The sequence below is a fragment of the Vitis vinifera genome, chromosome 16, assembly GCF_030704535.1.
Source record: "Vitis vinifera cultivar Pinot Noir 40024 chromosome 16, ASM3070453v1".
Lineage (NCBI taxonomy): Eukaryota > Viridiplantae > Streptophyta > Magnoliopsida > Vitales > Vitaceae > Vitis > Vitis vinifera.
Window position 1 is genome coordinate 21,771,589 of NC_081820.1, and position 12,327 is coordinate 21,783,915.

At 30.8% G+C, this 12,327-nt stretch overlaps 1 protein-coding gene across 1 annotated transcript; it reads right to left on the reverse strand.

The window, feature by feature from the left end:
- Positions 1 to 3,005: 3,005 nt before the first annotated feature.
- LOC104878427 (DNA mismatch repair protein MSH3) lies at positions 3,006 to 5,812 on the reverse strand. The gene is made up of 2 exons (XM_019218539.2): positions 4,744 to 5,812; positions 3,006 to 3,455 (listed from the first exon to the last, which is right to left on the reverse strand). Exons 1-2 carry the CDS (start codon positions 5,704 to 5,706, stop codon positions 3,006 to 3,008), a joined length of 1,413 nt encoding a protein of 470 aa, XP_019074084.1. The 5' UTR covers positions 5,707 to 5,812.
- Positions 5,813 to 12,327: the final 6,515 nt, after the last annotated feature.

The following is a 12,327-nucleotide window of genomic DNA, read 5'->3' on the forward strand; positions in this document are numbered from 1 at the left end:
ATTTTAAATTATTTAATCTTTATATATTAAAGTTAAAATAAGTGAAATGAATTTGATTCTTTAAAGTAATATATAAAAATAATTTATTAAATTTGAATTTACTTTTTTTTTTCATTATTTTTCCTTTCCATTTTCTTTTGAATCATATTTTTTCATAAATTTCCTAGAAACTAAACATAATCTTAAAAGTAATGATTTTAACTTTTCAATTTGTCACACAGTATTCATTTCTTGTATATTTTTTTCCATTGAATGGGTACAAGATATATAAATACAAGAATGGGATTTTAGGAAGCTATTCTTTGCCTATACAAGGTTTATGGCTAGTGTTTCTATAAACCTGCTGATCTAATGACCCATGCTTACACTTCCCCTCAAGTTGGTGCGTTGATATCTCTAACACCCAACCTGTCAAGGGAGTTACAGAAGTTTTTTCTAGAAATTGCCTTTGTAAGTATGTTTGCCAACTGATATTTCGATTTGACGAATGGAAACTAAATAATCTTATCCTCAAGATTCTGTTTGATGAAATGTTAGTCCAACTCTATATGCTTCGTACGATCGTGTTGAACTAGATTGTGGGCTATGTCAATGGCAGCTTTGTTATCGCATAACAAATTCATTGCAAAACTAGGGGCAAAACCAACCTCTGTTAGTAATTGTCGAAGCCAAATGAGCTCACAGAGTCCTTTTGCCATGCGTCAGAACTTAGCCTCTGCGCTGGACAATGCCACTACCTTTTGCTTCTTGCTTCTACATGTAACTAAATTGCCACTCACATATGTAAAATAACCTAAAGTAGATTTCATGTCCAAGATATTCCTTGCCCAATCCATATCCGTGTACCCTTCAATATTCAGATGATTATTCTTGGAGAACATCAACCTTTTCCTTGGTGAGGACTTTAAATAGTGAAGGATTCAAGTTACTGCACTCATATGGACTTCACTAGGATAATGCATGAATTGGCTCACTACGCTTATGGCGTAAGCAATGTCTAGGCGAGTGTGAGATAAGTATATGAGCTTACCCACTAATCTTTGGTACCTCTCTTTATCAGCTGGCACTTGATCTAAGTATTCCCCGAGCCTATGATTCTGAGCAATTGGAGTATCCACCAGTTTGCACTCCAATAGTCCCACGTCTGATAGTAGATCCAATACATATTTCCTTTGAGATAGGAATATGTCTTTTTGTGATCTTGCCACCTCTACTCATAGAAAATACTTTAGCCCCGAGGTTCTTCATTTCAAATTCAGTAGCCAAGTGTTCTTGCAGCCTCGAGATCTCTTCTACATCATCCCTTGTGATAATCATGTCATCTACATAGACTATTAGAGTTGTCACCTTGCCTTGTCGGTGTTTTTGGAAGAAAGTATGGTCAGAATTGCTTTGATGATAACCATACTTTCGTATAGTAGAACTAAAGTTGCCAAACCACGCTCGAGGTGACTGTTTCAACCCATACAACACTTGTTCCAATTTGCAAACAATCTTGGTCTTGGAAGATGTTGCATATCTAAAAGGAATGTCCATGTATACTTCCTCTTCAAGGTCGCCATGGAGAAAGGCGTTCTTTATGTTGAGCTGGTGTAGCGGCCAATCTAAATTTGCTACAAGAGACAATAGAACTCTAACAGTATTTAGTTTGGCCACTAGTGAGAAAGTTTCCAAATGATCTATATCATACGTTTGTGTAAATCCTTTCTCCATAAGTCTGGCCTTGTATCGGTCGACGGATCCATTAGCTTTATATTTTATAGAGAACACCCATTTGCACCCCACTATTTTCTTCCCTTTCCAGTAGTGAGACTAACTTCCAAGTATTGTTCTTCTTTAAAGCTTCTAGTTCTTCCTATACAACTTCTGTCCATTTTGGATTGAGTAAGGCCTCTTCAACACTCCTGGGAATATGGCAGTAGGACAACATCTGAGTAAATGTCATGAGAGGTTTTAAGTGGACACATAATTTGTAATTGGGTACTTGGACCTTCTTTCTTCCTCGTCGGGAGAGTATCTATTTGGTGGTTTGCCACAGTTATGTCTAAAAGGCAAAGCATAACCTACAGGTGTCTCCAAAACATTAGTTTGTAAAGATGTGGTGAGAGTGCTTACCTCTGAAATATTCCTAGGATGAGAGTCTTCGGGCACTTGGAAGTGAGGAGGTTTCGTAGTTTTAGGTTCATCATTTACGAGTTCTTCATTTTCAGCCTCTCCATTTTTTGGTGCTTCATTTCCTTCATTTCTAAGTTCTACACGGTTATATGCATTATGCATTTGAGATTCAATTTCCCCATTTTCAATCTCAAGTCTTGAAGTCATCTCACCTCTTGAAGCCATCATCCAATTCAACTCTTCAACCTGAGTCTCTCCTTGAAGAGGAGAATTGGGTACTAATGATGAATAAAATATTTCGGATTCAAGGAATGTAACATCCATGGTTATATAGGTACAGTTGGCAAGGGGATCATGGCACTGATAGCCTTTTTTATGTAACGCATAGCCCAAGAACAAGCACCTAACTGCACATGGGTCCAATTTAGTACGTTGATTTTTGTGGAGATGGACAAAAGAAACACACCCAAAAATGCGAGGAGGAAGCATCAACATAGTAGGCAGAGAAACATGAGTAGAAAGAACCTATAGGGGAGTCTTGAAATCTAAGACCTTGGAAGGCATATAGTTTAGTAAATACACAACAGTAGTCACCGTATCCCCCCAATGGCGACTAGGCACATAAGTTTTCCAAGTAGTAAAGCGTGAGCTGTTTTTAAGATATGTCGATTTTTTCTCTTAACGACGCCATTTTGTTATGGTGTCTAAGAGCATGATGTCTCATGGATGAGGCCATGATGTTGGAAATAAGTTTGAAATTCATGATTGATAAATTCTTCGCCATTATCCAAACGAAGGATTTGAATCTTGGCTGAGAATTTTGTATGGACCATGGCATGAAATGCTTGAGAAATCATGAAAACTTCAACTTTGGTCTTCATTTGGTAGAGTCATGTCATGCGGTTGCAATCGTCGACAAAAATCACAAACCAACAATGACCAGAGAAAGTGGTCATCGGGGAAGGCCCCCACATTGACCACCCGATGATTAAGCAATTCATGAAACCAAGGCTATACCAGAACCATAACGAGCACTTACAAATTTCACATAAGAGGTGGTTGGTGGCTAAAATGAAAATATATGTCCAAAGAAGCAGCAATTCATACTGTTTCGTTCCTGAGACGAGAAAGTCAACAAACACTAATACCTCAATTGCCAGGCAATGATTTTCCTGTTCCATCACTTCTGTGTTGTCCACTTGATGATCAGCTCTACTATCTTCACTTAAGTTCTCATATAAAGACATAACTTCAGCAAGTGCTCCACCATCACTGAAGCAATCTCTTGAGGTACGCTCCACACGAACATTTGATGCAGGTCCAGCATAGGCTAATAGCAACTAGGAATAAACCATCATATAGTCATATCAATGGAAATTTAAGTAGCCAAATATCAAAATTGGATGCAATCATTTTATAGGACATGAGCATGAAGAAATGATTTTAAATAATATTTTTGTTTCTAAATGGCATAAAGGACATCACCACCATTCTTATTGAAGAGGGTTTCCAAACGGATAATAAAGCAAAGATGGAATGCACCAAATACAATAAATAATAAGAAAAAGCAAAGGGTAGATCAAAGGTATTTCTAAAGTACACCTCTGAAATCCAAGTAATGACATATTGGTTGTCTTATACCAGAAGATGTACCGGCTAAGGAAGTTGTATGGTCCCTCAAGTAGAGCAAGGTCTATGGGTGGTTGCTGCTGAAATGTTATAAGGAGACAATGACGGACCAAAATCAGGTATGGCTTAATTTTCTATGTAGAAATTAAGTTTCAAATTAGAAATTAGATGTAGAAATTAAGTTTCAAATGATATTGTAGCGTACTGACTGTAGAAATTAGAAAATGACACATATAAATCCTTTCTAACTTTCTCTTTTGTGTAATATGATTCAAATATAAGTTTCAAATTTTCCTTATATTTATCTGTATCTTATTGAAATCATCTATTTTGCCTACAGAAAGCTGTTGAATAAGCCATCTGTAAATAACCAGCATCTTTCAAGTTAATAACCAGACTAAATTTACAAGCCAGTGGCCCAGTATTCCATATCACACGCTAAATATCAGTTGATAAGTTCTATTCCAAGAATGAAACAGTTAAAGAGAACATTGTATATGAAAGAATTACATTTTCGAAATTATTTCAATAAAAGCAAATGGATTCCCCATTACCACCTATGTTTAATAACAATTAAATTGAATCCGCACTGCAGTTCTAGCATAATTTATTTGAATAAGTCTGGTTTGGATTTCAAAATTATGAACTCTTCCCTTTTTTGTTTTTCATTATTAGGAATAACTAAGAATGTTAGCCAATAGTTTTATTTATTTGCCTTTAAGAAAAAAGATCAAACCTTTAAGAACATCCAGATGAAACAATGATGGTCCTGCACCCTTTTGAAGTAGAACCAAAGTAGATTTCCATTTATACAAATAATTAATCATGGAGTTCAATGTACTATATAGAAGGGAGCCTTGAAGGAATAATAATTTGATTTCTATAAATAGAAATGACCAATAATGGAGTTCAATGGAATTATATAGAACACAATTCTCCCAAAAAGTAAACATCTCCCACTTCTGCTAGACACCAAATGATACAGTAACTAAAATCTACCTTCTCTGTTTGTTTAGAGAGCGGGTATCCAAGAAGCAATTCAGCAGGGGACATGCTCAAAATCACAGCCTCAAGCCCAGCCCTCATAAAATTATCATTGAACTCCCCATGAACAACATCCCCCGTTGATACTTTAACTGCAACAATCCCAATTCTCACATCAAACCCACCCCCAACACCACAATCTTTACTATTTTCTACACTAATCCCTTTCTCAACTACACAAACCAAGTAATTATTATAAGACCCACATTCCTCTTCCCCACCTCCCACGTCCTCTGCTGCCTCCAACGTCGCCTTCGTGTACAATGCCGATAAACCCCGGCAAAAGGGTCCCAGTTTATTCGAACCATGCGCCTTAATGGCTGCAGTTTCGGTCTGCTTAACAACACCTACCTTAAACCCTGCACTGACAAGCCTCCTCACATGGACATTTAATCGAAAAGTTGGTATGCTAGCAGTCAAGAAATTGTGATCAACATGAGCATAAATGGCCAACACCCTAGCTGCAATCTCAGCATCCTCACCAAAGAATCTATACCTATACCCAACTTCTACCATCAATAGAACATCTGGGTATTTTTGCTTTAGGTCCACGACTTGTTGCTCCAGTGGAGTGTACTTGGTGGTTGGAAGTGGGAGCTTTGTGGGTGTTGAGGAAGAAGGCTCAAGAAGCTTCTGTAAGAACTTTTGGTGGAGAGAGGGGTCAATGGGGTGAGAGATTTTGGGGGCTTTGGGGGGTTTGGTGGAGGGGGACACGTGGGAGGAAGGAAGGCGTTTGGAAGGAGAGAAAGTGACAGTGGTGGAGATTTTTGGTGGAGGGGTTGGTGGGTTTGGGAGCGAAGATGGAGATGGAGATGGAGATGGTGATGGTGATGATGGTATTGAAAATGAAGATGATGAAGGGGCTTTAGATTTGGGAGCGAAGAAACGGGAGATCACCTGCTGTTTCTGCTTTCCCATAGCGTGGTGGTGTCTTCTTCGATTGTTTCAGTTCTCATGCGGTTTGACGATTGTAGTATTTCAAAGTATCGCAAGTGGAGAGCGCCAATACCTCAGTATGATGAAAACTTTTTAGGTTGACATAAAAATTATACTTAAAAGTATGAAAGTGGAAATCAAATATTAAAATTGGGATTAAAAGATATAAATGATACAATATTAAAATAAAATATTAAATATTCAAGTTAATGGTAATATAACATTTTTCACGTAACAACTTTTAATTATTTTTAGTTATTTTTTAAAAACTATTTTAAAAAATAATTATATAAACATGTAAAATAATTAAAAATAAAACATCAAATATACAAATTATCTTTAAAACATATTTAAAAATATTAAAAATATTTTAAAATTTAAAATAGACTTTTATCGTATAAAACATTATAAAATGGTTTTTTAAAAAAACATACTCAATAATTATTTTCGAAAATAATCAGAAATAAAACCTAAACCTTTCCTAAACAATACTTATTGCTTGAAAATAATTAAGTCTAACATACCGACTATGCATACTATGGATCACATTGGGAAAGTTTTTTTTTTTTTTAAATATGTAACTTTTTTATAATTTAAAATTAATGAGTTTTCAAAGTTCCGAAGTAGTTTTTGACTTAGGATAAATCAAATAATAAGATTTGGAAATATTTTTATTTATTTATTTATTTTTACTTTCTTTAACAGTTTTTAAGCTATAAACAGTCTTGTAGGGCTTTCTTGTAACATATTATTGGATGACTTAAATAGCTTGTTAATTTTATTACCTTATCCTTGATAACATGATTTGAAAAAATAAAAAAGGATGAGGAGTCTCTTATTTCAAACCGTCGGGGTTTTTGTTTTTGCTTTTCAATTTTTGTTTTGTTTTATTTTAATTTTTATGAAGCGCCTATATATGGGTTTGAAGGGTGTCATTTCATGCTGGCATGAGCCCTGGTAGGAGGCTTTGAGGACAAATTTCACATGATTTTTTCATAAAACTATTTATTAAAGCATGACATTTTAAAAACAATTTTTGAATTTATCACACTTTTTATAACATTAATTGAAAATTGTTATAAACTCTAAAATTTATCTTTACACTTAGTTTTGAGTTTAATTTTATTCTTAAATTTAAATATCGTTTATATCTGAATTTTTTTATCCACTTACACCTTTTTAAGTTGTTTCTATTTTTATTCTTTTCTTTTCTCCTCTCTCTTCCCATTACAACTTTCTCTCCACCCCATTCTCCCCAACCCCCACCCCTCTATCCTTCCTTTTCATTTTCTTTTTCTCCACCTCAATTTTTTTTTTTTACTTTTTTTTGTCTTCCTTTCCATTTTCCTCCCCTACCCTCTCTCCCTATCCCCAGCTCAGACTGCCACAGGACCACACCCCTTTCCCCTCTTCATTTTCCCTCTTTTTTTTTTTTTTTTTGTTTCTTCTTTTCCTCTTCCCCACACCCATTTCTTCGCTCACCCAAAAACCCATCCAATCTCACCGCCGTCTGTAGCATCGTCGACGCCACTGCCGCCCGGCGACGTAACTGCCGGCTGGCAATCCCCCTTCCACCCATCTCACATTTCCCCATTTTCTTCAAATTTATGTAAGTTTATTTTTTTATTTTATTTTATTTTATTATTATTATTATTTTTATTTAATTTTTACAGTAATTTATTATTGATTATTAAGATTGTTTGTTTGAGCTAATTTATATTATTTTTGGGTTTGCATTTACCGGGGATATTATTTCTAAGGTTTGGGTTAAGTTTAAATTGTTTGGATATATTTTAAACCTTGTATTTTGATTCGGGTTTTGTTTGTTAATGTATGTTTTATTTGGATTTAGTAATAATTGGATTTTGGATTTGGATTTGGATTCGGATTCGGATTCACATATTAAATTAGGTTTGAATCATGTGGTATTAAATTTAGGTTTAATTAAATTTATTTTGTTTTATGATATTTCAGGCTTGACTAAATTGCGCGGTTATTGGATAAGGATATTGATATGAGAGATATTTTTGTTGGGTACATTAATTAATGGGAGAATTATGTTTTGGGGGTAGATGGACCCCCAAATTAACAAAAAGTCCATGTAACTCTTCAAATTGAGCCCAAGATCCAATGAAAGTATGGAAATTAAGTTAAAAGATATCATCCTTCAGTATTTCCAAAAATGTCCTTTGTTGATTTTGAGAAAAAAAATTAATATTTTTGAAAAATACTTTTATTTAATTTAATATTTTTAAAAAATACTTTTATGTAATTTAATATTTTTTAAAATACTTTTATTTAATTTAATATTTTTAAAAAATAAATTTATTTAATTTAATATTTTTTTAAAATGAATTTATTTAATTTAATATTTAAAAAATATTTAATTTAATATTTTTGAAAACTACTTTTATTTAATTTAATATTTTTGAAAAAAAATTATTGAAAAAAAATTATTTAACTTAATTTTATAAAATATTTTATATGTGTTCTTAAAGGATATATTTGTCCGTTACTATTTCATATCCTTCAACTCAATTTGAAGAGTTATATGAACCTTTTGTTAATTTGAGGGTCCATCTACCCCTAAAAGATAATTCTCCCTTAATTAATTTGGATCTATTTTTATTGGTAAAATTTATTGGACCAATTTGAAATTTGAATTTGATCTTGAATAATTATTTTGGGCTCTGCATATTTCTGGATATTTACATCTGAGCTCATTTTTGTTTTGCATGGATTGCACGGATTTGTGACATATGGAGAACCAAATTTCATGGAAGAAAATGAGGTTTACGAAAGTTGTAAATGGGGCATTGAGCTTGTTGTAGGCTTGTCTAGGTACATATTTTATTTTCTTATTTCTATTTAACTTAATTTCTATTAGTTCATGTAAATATTTTTATGTATATAGGTGCATGCAGAATTGAATAGTTGATAACTTAAAATTTTTGTTTTAATAAAAGGAATAGTTAGCAATTACATTTTAATAAAAACAATAGTTTAGAAAATATTATTTTTAATAAAAGAAAGTTTTTTTTTTCTATGAAATTTCAAAAAAATGTTTTTAGGAAAATCCAGAAAATTATTTTTAATAAAATTCAAAAAATTGTTTTTACCAACTATTGTTTGGAAATTTATTTGTTTAATAAAATTTGTCTAAAAAATTGTTTTGTAAATAAAAATTGTCCCAAAAAGTGATTTTTAAATAAATTATGTTTCCTTAGTTAGAATTAGAATGAGATTAAAAGTATTTTTTATAAATAGAGATTTTAAATATTTTTTTTTTATGAGATTAGGATGAGAGTCTTTTGCAAATTGAAGTTGTAGAAATCATTTTTCTTGATAAAGTTGGGTTGAAAATATTTTTGTAAATAAAATTTGTAAAGAAATTAATTCCTTTGTAAATAAAATCAAATTAAAATACTTTTGCAAATAAAGTTTTAAAATTTTATTCTTTTTATGGTAAAAGTAAAATCTTTTTATTGCAAAATTGAAAATTTTGTAATAAATTTTTTTTATACTTTTTTTAAAAATTGAACACAAATAAAATTGAATTAAACCATTTATTGGAAATGAATTGAAACATTTTTATAAATAAATAAATTCAAGCCATTCATTTGAAATTGTTTTTAATTTAAAATATTCTTTTTTTTAATTATATTAATAAATCAATTTGATTAATTATCTTGTCATTTACCTTGTATACTATTATAATTTACTTTTATGATTATTTTTTTGTACATTGATTTGTATTCTTAATCTTGGTATTCATGATTAATTAATTATTATAATTCTCTCAATTCACTTACTAAAAATCGTAGGTATACGAGCCATAATTAATTAATTAATTATCATAATTCCCTCAATTCGCTTACTAGAAATCAAATAGGTAAGTAACCCTCAAATTTTAGATTTAGTTTTTGTAAATATGTCTTTTTCCAAAAAATGAGTAGAGTTTTTTTTTCTCATTTTGTTTTTCCTTTTAAAAATAAATTAAAATAAGCAGCAACTTTAATTTTTTTTTAAAAAATCAATTTTTCACAAATAAAAAAAGAATCTTTTGAAAAAAAAAATATGATTTTGTTTTTAAATAATTTTAAAATTTAATTGAAATTATCTATTCAAAAGATAATTTTCAATTCAATTCCTTAATAATGCAATGGATTTGCGAATAGTTTCAAAAGTATTATATTTTAATAAATATTTTTAAAATGCTTTTATTTTTTTTTCAAAGCCCCTTGAAAAAAAGTTCCTTTTCAAAAGTGGCTGTTTGCCTTGATTTTTGATAAATTAAAAGAATCATTTGTAAAAAATTGATAGTTTAATTATTGATAAAATTATGACATTTTGTATCACATAAGTTTAAAAAAAAAAGAAAAAAAAGGTCATATAGCTCTTTGTCTTAAAATCATGTTTTCAAGACACAATTTTAATATATCATTATGAAGTAATGTATTGAAAATGGATGATAATGAAACAAATTATTTAAGGTATCCGCTCTACCTTACCCTTAATGAAATGAATTTAAAATTAAAATAAATAGGTTAAGAGTAGGTTTGAGATTCGAGGCATTACCTTATCCCTCTATTCCCTGATTATATATAGCTAATTTTAAAAAATAATTTAATTTAATTTTTTATGTTCCAATTTTTAACACAAATTATTTTTCAATAACACAAGCTATAAAAAAATTATAATATTTTATTTATTTATAATATATATTTTTAATTAAAAAAAAGAAGAAGTTAAAATTAATTGTTTAAAAAAATTGAAAATTAAAAGAAATTACACGGCGTGGAACCCGCCTCACCTTGTTTAAATGTTTTTATTAGAGTGGGAATGATAATTACTTGGGACCCAACCCGTCCCAAAGCCTCGAAGACATGATTTCATTACATTATTAATAAAGTATTATGAAGTTGTGATGAAGACATAATTTTAGTATTTTATCAAGAAGTTGTGTATTAAAGACACCTTTTTAGTTTTTTTGGTTCCCCCTCTTCTATCTTTTTCTAATAGTTTTTTTTTTTTAAATGTAAATTAATTAATTTTTTATTTCTTTTTCATGTTGTTCTATTTTTATTGTTTTTTCTGGGTTTTTTTTTAATTTATATTTTTTTACCATTATTCTATATACATGAAATATAAAAAGTAGTATGAATGTTGCAATTAATTTATTTGTAGAGGTTTATTTTGGGAGGATGTGAACCACAAAAACAAAAAAAAAACAACTGAAAATGAGTAAACATTAAAATTTTTTTAAATAAATAAAATTTTTTGGAGATAAATAAACTTAGTTATTCACATATAATCATTGACCCATTTATAATTTTATAGAAATTTGGATGATTAAACAAAGAGTTGACAAAAAAAAAAAAAGCAAAATATTTGAAAATAAATAAATTTCATTAGTTTTCTTGTTGTTTAGGAAATAGCGCTTCTTATGTAATGAAGGGAAAACAATAATGTAACCAAGGGTTTGTACCATAATTGATTGATATTATAAGAAATGGTAATGCAGTGAATTTTTTTGAGTACCCATTTTATTTAGCCCCTAATAGGATGAATTTTCGGTAAATGTAAATGAGTGTAGGACATGTTTGAGAAATTTTTTAAACCCGGTTATGTACAAGATGGGTTTGGATATGACTTTATTTCATCTCATCCTGTTTCAATTATATATAATATTAAATAAAAATTATTTTTATTATTTTTCAACTTTTTTAATATATACAAAATAAAAAATTTTAATTTTTGAAAAAATGTAATTCGTAAATTCAACTAGGGGTCTCCAAAAAGCCCGCGGCCCGCTTTAGGCCCGGCCCGGCCCAAGCCCGCCGGGCCCGAGCCCGGCCCGAGCCCGTTTATGGGCAGGCCAGGCCGCGGGCCTAAAATTAGGCCCGGCCCGTAGGCCCGCCCATTTAAAAAAAAAAACTACAAAAATAAAAAGTATTAAAAAAAATATTCATTTCAAAATTTTATTCATTGAATGTATAATTACATTTAAAAATGTGGGAAAATTTTACATCACTACAAAATAAATACATCCCAACTAGGTTGGCACCTATTTATTTGTCAATCATTTGTATTTTTCAACCACAAAAAATAAAAATAAAAATATAATATACATTTAGTCATTATTTTCTGGCGGTGATGGCGAACTATCATGCATCCATGAAGATCTTGATAGTTTTAAAGATTCCATATCGACAAGCATCTCTGTTTCTCGAATGGAATCGTACATCCTTTTTTCTGCAATTTCCCAATCTTTTACACATATCCCTGCTTCAATAACGTCTGGCGCTAAGTTGCATCGTTTTTTACTAATAACTCTTCCACCTGCACTAAAAGCAGCTTCTGATGCAACTGTACTCACAGGAACTGTTAGTACATCACGAGCAATTATAGAAAGCACAGGATATTTGTGTTGATGTGATTTCCACCATATTAAAATATCAAAATCTTCTTGATCTTCAAATGGAATTATATCAGTATTAAGATATTTATCTAAATCAGATGTATTATTTGGAGAACTATTTGTTGTCTTTTTTCGACTTTTCAACATTTCTAGAGCTCCTTTATAAAAAGATGAGGAGTTTG